Source organism: Empidonax traillii, unplaced genomic scaffold (assembly GCF_003031625.1).
Source record: "Empidonax traillii isolate 1590-97213 ecotype Southwest subspecies unplaced genomic scaffold, ASM303162v1 scaffold1109:size413625, whole genome shotgun sequence".
NCBI lineage: Eukaryota > Metazoa > Chordata > Aves > Passeriformes > Tyrannidae > Empidonax > Empidonax traillii.
In genome coordinates this window covers 274037-288828 of record NW_020956302.1, presented here as the reverse complement: position 1 = coordinate 288828, position 14792 = coordinate 274037, and the positions used below count along the sequence as shown (strand labels likewise).

Sequence of the window (14792 nt, the reverse complement as noted above, 5' to 3'; positions counted from 1 at the left end):
CGATTGGCTTTTGTTTTCAGGCAGATATTTAGAAGATTAAAACAGATACTTTTTTTACTTATGAAGGTTTTTTTTTTTTTTTGCTGTTGAGGGTTCATTGTTTTGGATTTTTTGACAGATAAGGAATGAAAAAATCATGCAGTTTAATAATTGCATGCCTACCTCCTTCAGGCTATCCTTTCTGAAGGACAATGCTCTGACACTTCCATACATTTGCTGGGAGAAAAAGTAAAAGTGCACCTCATTTTCTATACTCCATCGTGTAGCTTTGATGGTTAAAAAATCCTGGAATTTAGAATTATAGAAGGGCTTTTCGTTGGTTTGTTTTAATAGTAGTGCTTTACAGAATGCTTGATATGAAAAGGACAAACCATGAGAATATAGGAATGTTTGCCTGGGATGCCATGACCCAGAAGAAAAAAAAAAAAGTTGTTTTCATCTCCTTAAAAAAGCACACATTTATTGTTGGCACTGGCCTCCAGCAGCTCTTCCCAGAGGGATGCCGTAGTGCTGTTCTCCACGCTGGTGTCAGGGTGGCACCTGCTGGGAGTTCCCTTGAATCCTTTCTGATCTGCACAGTCACAAAACTTGCTGGGTATTTTCTGGGCACTATTTCACCCTTTTTTTTTTTTTTTTTTTTTTTTTTTTTTTTTTTTTTTTTTTTTTTTTTTTTTTTTTTTTTTTTTTTTTTTTTTTTTTTTTTTTTTTTTTTTTTTTTTTTTAATGGTACAGTAGTTGCTTTGCTGCAATAAAAGGCAAGACACTTTCTTATAGTACAGATGGGGAAGGGAGGTCTCCTGTTTTCAGTTCTCTTCCTTGAGGATCTTACATCTGGCATTAAAATTACACCAGTTTACTTTGCTTCCATTTGCCCCAAAAGTACCTTCTTAATGTCAGAGAATAAGTTTACGTCTCCAGACAGGGTATTTGGATTCCAAAACTTTTATAAACTCCCCACTGAAGAAGTGAATAAGTCACAGAAGCTTTAGTGGTTATGTGAGAAAACATAATCATGTGGGGAAAAAAGAGTACTCCTGAATTTACATTTCTAAAAGATTTCAACACAAGGGAGGACTCAAAAGCATTATAACCAACCAGTCCAGCTGCAGAGCAGTGCTGTTGAAGATGACCCCTCACACTGTAATGAAGCAGATACCTTTGACACATACAAGATATAAATATAATATAAATAATATAATTATCATTGGCCTGCCTTGACCCTGAATATAAGTGCAACCAGCAATATACATATATTTCATAGCACTTTGATGGTATAACTAGACAACATTTTTATAAGTATATAAGGAATGTGATCACCAAAGGGCCAAAGTAGAAGACACCCAAGCACCAAAACATGAGACTCGATTAGCACAACTGCAAAGAGAAAGGTGGGACATCATTCAAAGATGGAAGATTGGCAGGAAAAAGAAAAAAAAATGCAAACAGCACCGGTAGGGAATGCAACATCATAAAAGCATGAGGTATAAACAAGGAAAGTGGAAGAGGAAAACAGCTGACTGGATTTTGAGTGTGCCCTTCAGGAGCTCTCAAGTCTGACTTTGGCAATTGAGAACCATCAAAGACTGTAAACAACACTGCTAACTTTGCAGCATCAGCTCTGGGGTACTGTACATTCAGAACAACTTTAAACTGATTATTAAAAACTAAGAGTTTTGTATGCAGAGTGATGAGATCAATCATGAGATTATGTAAGAGTTAACCGCTCACATGAAGTGAACTACTAATGATCAATTTTCAATTTTACAGTGGAAAACTGACCTCATCTGTAAGTCTTCTGAACTCTCTCCTCACAGGGAGATAGACTGAACCTTGAGAGAAGGATGAGGGAGAGGAGAAGGTGCTAAGAGTTTACTCCTTTGCTACATGAGTACACGGTGCAAGTCAAAGCAGCTCTGTGACATCACTTACTAAGCCTTCACCTTGCTTAGTACAAGAACAACAGCAATTGAACCTCTTTGACACTGCTTTTGATGTGGAAACAACACACAGTATGATAAAAGAGAGGCAAGGCCTTTAAGGAATTTGTTTCAGATGGCAAAGAAGAATAGCAAATGAGAATGCACTCCAAGAACAAACTGTATAAATGGGAGTACTTGCACAACAGTCTTATACTGAATGAGTGAGGGCAAGAAGTAGAACTGAACTTCCTCAATAACCTCTGAGGGGTAGTGCTTATATGATGTGGACAAATACACTTTTTTTAAAGTTCACATCACACTTTCTTTCTGTATTTCCGTGCTATTACCCAGAAAAATCTATTGCAATAGAAGTAATTAATCTTATTATAGAAAATATAAGTATGTAAAAGCTACCATGCGAAATAAATATTCCTATTCACCCAAAGCATAATACAGTACAAAACCAATGACTACTCATTTGGAAAGAGTCGTCTGTCTCCCATCACTACTATTCTAAGGCATTTATTGATTCACGATTAACTCCTGAGAAGACTATGAAGTCTTCCCAGCGCATCCATTCTCCTAGTCTGTATAAAAGATAAATCTTCACTGTACTGCTTGGGCTTTTTTCACTGAAACCTGACTGCAATTATGCATCACGGTCCTTGTACTAAATATTCTCTTCTTTAGTTTATTTCATGGGCAGAATCAACCCTACCTCACGTTGTCATGCCTTTGAATGTAAATCTTGTGGAAAATCCTTTCAGGAGGCTTCAGGAAATCTTCCTTCATTTCCATTGCAACATTCCTGGGCAAAAGACTCATCAAAAGACGTTCCTAAAAGAAAACATAAGCAAAAAAACCTCATCAGTTTTGTGGTATAGTGTGTGACTATTTTTCAAAAGTTTTAAACTATTTAGCTAGACAATATTTTCCTAATCTAATCTGCTTCCTTAAAATGTCTGCTGTATAAATAAGATGACACATTTCTCTCAAATTTCTGTCTTTTTTAAAGGCTTTTGCATTAAAAACAAAAAAAATCAAAAAGCTACATGGAAAGAGGCAGCTTCAAGAACAGATAATCATCCATCATTTTCATTAACATTACACTGCTAATAATAACAACTTACTTTATTGTTAGTAGCATTTATCTGTCTGGGAAAGACTTCCCAGGATTATTTGCTATGCTTTTGTGTGTCCTATTTCTTCCTTGATCTAATGAAAGTGTTACATTACAAGAACTATGACAGCTGGTTATTAAGTAATGAGAGTGGATGATGGATTTATCCACTCTCCAATTCAGCAGAACGGTAATAGAGGTACAGTTTTAGCGGCATCTTATCCAGTGTGGCAGTCTCTGTTCCAACCAGCTCAGGAATGAAATGCATCAGTACAAAACCCTAGTTAGACACAAATCTTCTTGCAATATTCACAGGGAAATTTTTTGCATGGGTCACTAACCTGCATAAAAAGGATCTCTAATGTTTTGGATCTTTTCAGTATTGACTATAAAGCCTTATGTGTTTTTTTCCATATAAGAATATGTGGAAAATTTGCCAGGTACTACCTGGAAAATCTACATCTGTTGTTCTTAGGTGCTGTAAACTTTCCTTAGATACCTACTTAAGTTTTATTTTCACACAGAAAATACTTGCCATTTAAAATGTAGTTCCAAAGTTATCCACCAGACCTGCTAGATGCAGCCATGGCAACAGTCTGAATGAATTCACATAACCACATCCAATCTGATTCAGGAATCCCAGGTTCCAGACAACAAGGGGAAAGGCTGGAGCAAGGAAGATATACCCTGGGTGGAAGAGGATTATGCCAGGAAATAATTAAGCAAAGTGGAGGGAAGTAAGTCCATGGCCCCTGTCAGGATGCAGCAGCAAGCACTAAGTGAACTGGCAGAGGCCATTCTAAGGCCATTCTTGATAGTCAGATATGGTGACTGGGAGAAGTGCTTCAAGACTGGAGGAAAGAAATCGTCACTTCTATATTCAAGAAGGGCCTTAAGGAGGATCCAGGGAACTACAGGCCAGTCAGTTTTACCTTGGGTCCTGGAAAAGTGATGAAGGATCTCATCCTGGAAGCCAGGGTGGCTGGGCCAGATGACTTACAGAGTTCCCTCAACTATTCTGTGATTCTGTTATCTACCAGTCGAGAGCCACTGTAATGGCAGCCGGGAGACATCACAGAAGTGCATATACTGGAACCAGATCCTTCTTTTATTTACATGATATTAAATAAGTAAGGAGAAACAACTAACACTATGAAGAGGGTATCTGCACAGACAAATGCTTTGTATTGCTCCAATACACGTGTTCACCAGCCAAAACCATCAAATAATACTCAAAATTTCTAATTTTACAGTGTTTCACTTTAATGAGACAGCTAGATGGACTGGGCCAAGAACAAAACGACCTCAGAGCATTTTCCCAACACACACCTCGCCTGAGTTAAGGCAAAAGGGGAAGTGCCCTCACCCTGTTTCCCAGGGGAAAAAAGAAACCCTCATCATCCCTCCCCACAGTCTTAGGAGGGCCATCAGCTTGGAATAAAGGCCTGCTAGTTAGTTCTTTTGTGTGTGTCAAATTACCCCAGGCAAACCCCTTCCCTCTCCCTTGTTCAACACCTTGCTTTTACAGCCAGGCAGGGGAAAGGAAAATTCCCTGCTTGCTTTTTCTAGAACAAGTATGACATACAGTTTCTTTTGGAAGAAGAGACATTGAATATTTATTTCACTGAGGAATAAGTTAAACTTTACAGAATTGGCCTGGTACTTACTGTAGACTAAAGTTCCTTCGTATGTTTGTGGCAGTCACATTGTCTTGAGGATAAGGATCATTAAGTGTATTTCCTGCCGTTCTTATATGTATAGTAAGAATGTTGCAAGGAATATGATGAAATTAAATATTTGCTAACAATTTATGCTTATAGCCATTTCTGATCAACCAAAGTTGTCTCACATTTTGGTAAAAAATGGTATTTGCTATAATTTTTATTTTAATTTCTTAAGTATGCTTATATTTCTGCCACAGAATTGTGTTTGGGTAACCCAAAATTTAGGTTAAAATCCCAACCAAATATATTGTCAACAGTGGATCTTGTGAAGCTCTGTTGCCAGCTACTTGTGTCTTACTGCTGATTGTGTCTTACAGCTGATTTTAAGTGAAATGCACTGGGGTTTTAAAATGAGCTGACCACCTAGCAGGGAACAGATAATCCACACAAGAGAGGAATTTGGACTGATGGCTAAATTCTCTGGTGCTTAAGATGGCATAAACACAAAATGATGCTGGAATTTCATAAGTACTGTTCTGGATATGAAATTTATGATGTCTCGTAAGGACTAAATATTCTCTGTCTCTTCTCCTTCAGTGAGCATATTAAACAAGATTTTTGCCATTTAAATTCCAAAACTGTTACGGAGAGTAGGTTTTCAGCTTCTGTTTCCTAGAAAGTGAGTCTTAATCAGACAAACAAGTAAAAAAAAATTATACCAACAGACTCTTACAGAGACTAATGCTGACTGAATATCTCTTCTATGGCCTGCAAACACAATTAAAATACAAGATGTAAATAAAACCATCACAGATAACTTCTGCAGTGCATGGCATATAGTATGGAATCCAGGGAAGTAATAAGAATCATTACTGTGAAAGCAACCTCGGAGAGCTGCAGGATGCAGCATTCGACAGATCTGAAATGTGCAGATGTCAGACGTATTAAGGGAGGCTACAAAAATTATGATTCCTGTACATGTTAGCTTGACAATTACAAGACCTGGAGGGAGCATATGAAAATCCTTTATCAAATTGTGGTGGCTTGCTTTTTTTTCATTAGAGATGAGAAAAAAAAAGAAAAAAAAAACAAAACAGGATTACTGAGGAAGAATTGCAGAGTCTTTACAAAGAGGGTTAGAAGCTTCAGACCCACTAAGCAAGAAAGACTCAATTATGGCTTTTCCAAAGACCAGCTGCTTCTGACCTTTCAAACCAAGAAGAGAAGCAGCATCACAACTGTAAGGATTTGTCACTGAAGAGGAGACGGAAAAATGTGACAAAGAACCCCACAATGGAAAGTATCGAAGCACTGAAAATAAATTAAAGACAGCTTTTAGCTCACTAGAAAGAATGTAAGAAAAGTCTTATTTCAGTGGCCCTATGACCAACTTACACTATTTTAGGCATTTGTACTCTCTTCTCCTGCTGTAAATCTTCACTCATCATTAACATAGTCTAAAGTGAAATCACAAGCTGAAAAAAGAGATTATTTTCTGAGATTGCAGTTGTCAACCAGTAATTTTGCATTCCCTGCACAAATCTCACTAAGAAAAGAAAATTATAGATTAGGGTCTATATTTCCTTTATTCACAACATTTTACATTCCTAGTCCTAGTCTGGGATTTCGAATACCAGCCTGGGCTGCCTCTGCCAACTGTCTCATCTTCATTAACAAGGATTTCTGCACTATTAATGAAGACATAGCTGTTTTTGAAGAGGGCACTCAACCTAGAAAAACATCGAATTTTTTTTTTCCCACAGCAATGAAGAATCACTAGAAATTAGAGAAGGAACAAACATTCATTTTGACTCCAAGACAAGTTAAAATGTGCCTACCAAGCCAATTAAGACCTGCTCAGTGCTACCTTGGCCCTAGTCAACAACAAGCATGACAAAGAGGGAAAATACACAAAGGCAGAGAAATGGTTTAAAACAAAAAAAGGGTTCCCTATTGTTAATGACCGAAAAAACTCTATATTACTACTTGCTGGTTGGAACGTTCTCAACCCTAATTGCAAGTTCAAGCTCCTGGACTGCAACTTTCAGTCTGGGTTGGACTTGAGGGAAAATTGTAATAATTATTCAAGACTTCACTGGACTAGACAAAGTCGACTAGACCTGGTGTTGCTGGCAGTCCTGCTTTGAGGGAGTGGCTGAACTGGATGATCTCCAGAGTCCCTCCCTGACTACTGTGCACCAAGGGAGACAGCAGCACAAGGATGAGGAGTGCAGAGTGCCTGCAGCCTCCTGCGAAGGCCTGAAGCCATCCTGCTATCTTGCCATGGACAAGTGTGGCTTCTAAAACAGCAGGGGGACTCAAGGTTTAACACCCTCTAGCAGTTGTGCGATTTCCCTTTCCTGAGAGGGGAGCAGAAAGAAGCCAGTAGAGACTACTGAAGCAAAAGATTCCATCATCTGTATGCTCTATTCTGCCCCAACACTCGCTTCAGCTTTCTTCAGTTTGGACACTTCCTGGCACAACTCCCTTTCCTATCCCCATCCCTGGCACAGACAGCCTCTCCCATAGGCACCCCAGCTCTGCTTTTGGGGGAGTCCTAGTGCATGCTCCCAATATACTTCTTGTGCCTGTTTCCAAATTAAGATACCCATCCCCCTCCCATTTTGAAAATCATTCTCTTTCTTATTTTATTGCTTCTTGCAAATACTTATGACTTTCTCAAAGTCCTTTGAAATTTTCACCTTGATTTAGAATCGTTTCATGCAGCTCCCCAAACAACACTATGCAGTTATTCTTACTGTACAAAATGATTCATTTTGACATCTGTATGGGAAATGACTGTGATACATTTTCAAGTTCCTTCAGCAAGCTGTAAATCATTTTATGAATCCACTCTCCCTTCATCAGAAAAGAAGGCTCAAACACAGAAACAATATTTTAAATGTTCCTAGCCAGCATCCTCTCCTTTCTTCCCAACTGCATGGTGTGCAGTTGGATGACTACTCAAAAACTTCTACCCCTAAACTGGATGCACTTGCTGTGCTTCTCCGTGCTAAATTGTATTCCTGTAGTTTATCGTGGGAGATATAGAGAAAACAAAATGCAAATATTCTTCATAGTCAGTGTAGACTACTTTATCAAAAGAAAGAGTTGCCATTTTTTCTGAGATACAGAAAAAAAAGCAATCAAGGGAACTGTAGCATTGCTTCAGAGCTGCAGGCTCTTATTTTTCTCTGGTTCTTTGAATCCCATTTCTCCTTTTCCTTTCGTGCTACTGGATATGCACATCCAGTGGAATTCATTTTGAGAATGAAGTTACAGTCTGGACCTGCTGAAGGGCCACTTAGAGAAATGTCCTGTTTTGCACGTTTTTCAATCCCATGAGGGCAGGGATGTCATGGATACAACTCTGCCTCTTTCAGTCAGCTTCATGATGTCCCTCCTGAACTCCTCCTTCCAGACAGGGATGTTAGCACTGCTGCCCTCGCCCATCAGGCAGCCTGGGCCCTAACCTGGATGGCAGAGAGCTGTGTCTTGTGGAACTGGCTCTGAATGGGACTTGGAGGTTCCCAATCTCATGTTGGGGAAAGCAGGAACTCTGGATAGCACTCCAGATCCTGGTCCTTTCTCACAGTCCCTAGCACTGAGCCACAGAATTCAGGAAAGACTCCATGCTCATAGTACCCTGGTTTTTGCATTTTCATAGGGACTTTAAAAACAGAGAAGAAAAAAAAAAAAAGTAACAAAACCAGGTTTGACGTATTTGTTTCCTGGTTGATAAAACATGAATATTTTTGTTTGTTATAGTAACAATCCAAGAAATTATGACAAATGGGAAAAGGAGGAGGAGCATTTTGATCATCTACACAAGAATTTTTACAATACAAAACATGAAATCTAACCCAACAATTTTTGCAGTCTATCAGAGATCTTCTTCTGTTATTGCTATATTTAAAAGGAAATTGCCATCATAATTAAAAAGCTTTTTTTTCCCCAGAGAAAACAAGCATCAGACACGCATATAAAACATTAATAAGACTGTTTCAAAGTCAACTCATCTATATAATTTTGAGATTCAGCTTCTACCTAATCAGCAGAAACTCCAAAGTACATCCCAAATATTACCACCTGCTACCTAATTATACCATAATAAGCTCAATTTTGAGTAATTTTAAAGCTACTTCTTAGTAGGTTTACAGTCTCTATCATCCCTATTTTACACTGCACATCCATTTTAATTCCCTGTAAGGAAAAACAACCAAAAAAAGGAGAGAGAAGAGAAGGCTAGTGCAATGCATGGAAGAACAACTTTGTGTAAAAATATTAGGATTCATTTATACTTTATGTAAGATGGAAAACAAAGGCAGAATTAGAGAGTTATTGTAAATTCGACTATGCTCTGCCCTTTCTTCCAAATAAGTACATGAAAAATCACTGCTAAAGGTGGTCGTCTTTCTGAAGCCACAAGGTGGCAATGTTTCAGAACATTCCTGAGACTTCTTGAACAGTTGTATTAATCAGCAAGCCATTACTATAATAACAATAATCATAAAAGACCATCCACATAGATGGTCTAATGCCATCTAATGCGAAGATTTGGATCAGTAAGAGAGAGGATGGCTAACAACACAAAGCTATGGCAAGTGGGCAATATACTATGTAGGAACTGCAAAAAAGTTTCAGAATGAACAGACCTATAACAGACCAATTTTAACATCTTTCCATGGTTAAGTGATTATTTTTGTTTAAATAAAGGAAAGGCAGGATGCATCAGCAGAATAGTGTTTAACAAGGCACTGATAATTTCCACACAGAACATTATTAGCTACAGTGGAGGTGGTAAGGCCTTGTGAAAGAATTAGAGGAGCATGAAGTCTTGGCTAAAATAGGGGGCAATGGACAGCATGAAGTGCAGAAGCACTGAGATGGAGAGTGGGCATAAAGAGACCTTGACTGAATGTACAAGGTTCACAAGACAGCATTCAAGGAGAATGATAACAATGAGGAAATCTCAGCAGTATATTGTACCTTCTATGAATCATCCACAAAAACATGTGAGCTAAATGAGTTGGAAATCTCTGCATGTAAAAAAAGCACCAGATACCCTCTGATTGCAGAATGTCTATGGAGTATTTATGTGACACCATCCTAAAAAGGCAAATGGGATTCCTGAAAGAACTGGAAGATTGTTAGTGGGGTAACTTGAGATCAACTCCACAAATCTTATTCAAATGGTACCAAGAGCTGAAAAAGGCTATGAGAATAAACAAGGAAGCTAGAAATATAGAGAGCATAGCCTGTCTTCCTAGCTGTCTTCATATCTATGAAATCAGAATGCTCTAGAAATACATCAGTAAAGCTTAATCACCAGAAATGCAAGCTAACAAAGTTGACACCAGATACTGGCAGTGAATAAATGACTGTAGCATCCAAACTAGCATTAATCTTTTTACTTTCACCTTATATCTTTAGCACCTACTTCCTCTGAAACCTAACTGGAAATATCTAATGCATCTACAAAACCATCACAGAAACTTGACAGGAAAAAGGTTATACTCATTTCAGTTAATGGAAATCTTCCTAACGAAAATGAACTTAAGTGAGAAGCTTAATTCTCACAACCAATCAGTGCCTTTGCAGTTAAGGTATCTTTATTATCCTCACTACAGTGTGGGCAAGTAGCCATACAGATATAATCAGATCACTCTCTAGAGCAGACAACTTGCACCTTCCTGACGCTTGGCAGGGAAGAAGGAACAGTATCTCTGCAGTACATTGCCAGGGACAGGTATTTCTCAACTCCAGCAGTGTTAGATTAATGTCTTTGTTTCTACCTATCACGCTCCAGTAGGATTTCAATAAACATGTTCTTTAGGGTGTATCAATGAAGGTGAAACTTTGGCACAGAACAGTCACTGAACATACTGTTCTAAGTCTTTCTGTGTGCAAAGAAAATATTTTGCTCCTTGTCTTGCAGAGTCAGGAAGGCTAGGTTTCATCTTTGAGTGAAAAGATCCCCTCATGGTAGAACTGACTATATGCATAGATATTTTGAGTATATATGTTAAAAACAAAAAGGCCTAATGAAAGTATAAATTTAATGGATTCCAGTACATCATGAACAGGGCTGGAAAAACAATCCTGCTATTGCATCTCTTCTTCTGAAGATGCTAGGAAGATTGAATCAGAACCAGCATCAGCTTTAGCAATGCTACACCCTTCCAGGGTAAATAGAAGAGTAGACATTATCCTCACTGGCTTGCCCCTGTGTTTCCTCCACAGTTCCACCAGTGCACCTCTTTCTAGTCCACAGTCATGCTTGGTTTGTTCCACTGATGTAACACTGAACACCTCAATTAAGCAAGTATGTATCCCTTTACAAAGTGAAAGTCAGGGAGCTCAACCTTCATCAAGACAAATGCATTTTCTGTCCTTGCTAATCCTCCAGTCCCCAGCTAGTGTGTTTTTCCTTGAAGAATATGCTACATGTTTCAGTTCAAGCTGGTACTGGGACTGTGGCACTCCCTAATTTTCTTCTGACCCAAGAACATGGTCCTTCACCACACTCCTCCAAAACCCAGATACCTCCACCATAAATCTCCACCATGTATCTTTGCCACGTAGATAGGTAGCGAATCTCTGTGGTCTCCTCTGGCACCTTGCTGAGAAATGGAGCCAGCATAGGGGAGCAGGGAGAGAAAGGCCACTGAAATTTCCAGTCTTCTCTCCTTGCTGCTAGAGCAGACACAATTTGCAGCTGAAGCTCCAGAACGAGGAAGAATCAGTGGAACATTAAGGACAGTGCAGTGCTATCCCTGGTGCTTCACACCACTGCTTTTGTCTGAAGCAGCATACATTTAGAGCTGCAGTAGCCACTCAATATCAGTACATGCTCCTTCTTATTACATATCTTTGCCAGAGGTGGAACAAGCATGAACCTCTCAGTAAAGATAACATTTTTGATTGCCAGTGATAGAAACTGAGTGGATGTAAGCAGACTAGAATTAAAAAAAAAAAAAAAAAAAAAAAAAAAAAAAAAAAAAAAAAAAAAAAAAAAAAAAAAAAAAAAAAAAAAAAAAAAAAAAAAAAAAAAAAAAAAAAAAAAAAAAAAAAAAAAAAAAAAAAAAAAAAAAAAAAAAAAAAAAAAAAAAGAACAGGAACCTGAAGTCAAAAGCAATAGTTTTACTATGTAATTAAGACATATTAAGTGGTAAGCAGTAAGCATTTCCTTTTTCAAAGATCGCATATGCCTTTAATATAGCAATATGAAAGCAAATCACAGCACAAAACAGTAACATGGAATAGATGCCAGAATCTCCAAAGACTAATAAATAAATAATGCTTTGCTTTGGAAAACCTAGAATTTTTCTAATTTAGATTAGAAAAATCTAAAAGCCTTTGTCCTTTACTACTTGTCCTCATTTTGTCTTCACGGTGCAGGAAAGTGAGCCTAACCCATTAGCAGAAAATCTCATTGCCTTCCAAACTGGAAAAACAACTACCAACCACTAATATGCTAAGGAAGCAATGAGTGTATTCACCCACTTAAAACAGCAAGTGAGACTCAGATTTAGTTCATTATTCCCTTGTCAAACTAGGAAACTCCTAATCAAATGTGCCTGAAGGAAAGCTAAACTCCAAATGAAATAAGTTTATATTGAAGAGGTAAAGGGGAACAAAAACCTTGGAGAGAATTTAAATTATGTGACAGACAGAAGCTCACTTTAGAACGGCAAACCTGACAAAAAACGACCGTAGAATGTATTTGCCAGTCTTGCCAGTTAGTGGTATGTAGGCTAGCTCTTATCCTTCACAGAAGGCTGACGAAAAGAAACAGGCAGAAAATCCACCAGAGTACGAGTGTGCAAACAGCATACACTGTCACACACTGAAATGAAAGTGCCCAGCTCAGTATCCTGTGCTTGGAGATAATCTGTGCTTAAGCAATAACATATCGTTTGTCAAACTGCACATGTGGCAAGGCCAGCTGCTGGGATGTGGAACACCTGTGTGACAAAGCAGCTGGTCTGCAGTGGAACCGCCTTGCAGTTGAAAACCGACACGGGAAAGGTTGTGCCAAGTTTGTGGTAAAGCACTAGCTAGCTTTTTGTTGTAGTTGAGACTCTTCTAGAAGTGAAAAAAATTCTGTGAACAATAATAAAAATACATACAAGAGAACTTTCCTAATGTCACTTTAAAGCTCTCTATGATGTCTGCTGCTGAGTGAAGAATATCACAATTCATTCCTGAGGTTGCTTTACTTCATACTGTGGCATAAAAACATTGTCTTAGTGTACACACAACTCTGCTGTCATGGATATTGTTTTAAACTTAGAAATCAGCCATAAGAAACTACTTTTGAATTATTTGTCTTACTATATAACTTAAGGATCTGGTACACTATAGCCAGAGTGCTTGCCTATGATAATTTGCCTTAACAACTGTTATCCATGATGTTATCTGCTGAAAACTGCATGGTTCTGTATTTTTGATAATCTAATAATGAAAAGTTTGTACGCTCCTGTTCATGCCTCCCCCTCCATTCTCTCCAGTGGAAAATACACAAAGTAGGAAAAACAAGATGAAAATTTCACAGGGTCAAACACTAACATATTTAATTGACAGCTGCTTGAAAGAGAACATATTTTAAATTTTCTATTATTTATTCCAAAACTCCTAACAGCTGAAGTATAACCAGGTTTTAGAATTGTATGACCGCTATTTTTTGAATTATCTATTTGTCACAGAATCACAGAATCATTTAGGTTGGAAAAGACCTCTGAGATCACGAAGCCCAACCTTTGTCGAGACACCACCTTGACAACTAGACCATGGCACCAGTTACCACATCCAGGTGTTTCGTGAACACCTCCAGGGATGGTGACTCCACCACTCCTTGGAGCCCTACTCCATGTAAGCCAGAATATTTTACATGTAAGAGCTGACCATGGGTGACATGACTATAAAATACGCATACATCTCTGAGAAAAAAACAAACAGAAGTCCAAGACATCTCATGAAACACATTTCATAAAACGAAATGGCCAATAACCAAATTAATTGACATATTTAACGTGCTGGATTTTACTGGCACAGAGTTAATTTTCTACAGAGTAGCTCATGAACACACGGGGCTGTGTTTTGGATTTGTTCTGGAAACAGCGCTGATAACACAGGGATGTTTTAGTTAGTGCTGAGCAGTGCTTACATGGAGCCAAAGGCTTTTTTGCCTCTCACACCACCCTAGGAGCAAGGAGGCAAGAAACTGGGAAAACACACACCTGGGACAGCTGATCCCAACAAACCACAGGGATTTTCCATAACATATATTGTCATGCTCAGCATATAAGCAGGGGGAAAAGGAGGAGGGAATATTCAGAGTGATGGCATTTGTCTTCCCAAGTGACTGTCATGTGTACTGGAGCTGTGCTTTCCTGGGAATGGCTGAGCACCTGCCTGCCAATGGGAAGCTGTGAATTAATTCCTTGTTTTCTTTTGCTTGTGTGCACGGCTTTTGCTTTCCCTATTCAGGTGTCTCTGTCTCAACCCGTGAGTTTTCTCACCTTTATTTTTTCCTATTCGCTCCCTGATCCCACCAATGGGGGGAGTGCTTAGTTGCTCTCCAGGGTTAAAGCACTACATCTACTGACATCAGGAAGCTTTCAGGGGATGAAATAAAGTTAAACCAAGTGGTTATGGTAATGATCTGGCATGTTGTTATCACTGTGGATTTTTAAAGGCTTTTATAGACTTATGTTACATTTTGCAAAATAAAGGTTAGAGTAACACGACAATACAGTTAAAATATATGAGCTTTGTATGATTTACACCTGTATGATTTTTATTGTATGCTTCTCACTTTATTGTATGTTTCTAGCCTTTGATATTTCAAGTCTAGAGCAAGGTACCACTCTCTCTTATCATACAGTTATGTAGCCTTAAGCTTAGATGTTCTCTTGCAGCCACTCCCAGGGAAAAGCCTCATCTTATGTTTAGCTAGGAGTTCAAGATAGAAAGGCTGAACTGCCCTTGGATGTGTCTGTTACTACTGAAGATTACTGCCCGTAGGTTAAAAGGTTAGATTACAAGCCTCACTTTTACTTGGCCAAAGTTGAGTAAGAGGAATCC

At 38.5% G+C, this 14792-nt stretch overlaps 1 protein-coding gene across 1 annotated transcript in view; it reads right to left on the bottom strand.

Annotated features, from left to right (window-relative positions):
- The window catches only part of ADCY1 (adenylate cyclase 1), a 141658-nt gene that overhangs the window by 76958 nt on the left and 49908 nt on the right, over positions 1 to 14792 (bottom strand). Inside the window, exon 3 of the mRNA XM_027904993.1 lies at positions 2638 to 2756. Coding sequence (XP_027760794.1) covers positions 2638 to 2756 — 119 coding nt within the window. The remainder of the gene's footprint in view (positions 1 to 2637; positions 2757 to 14792) is intronic.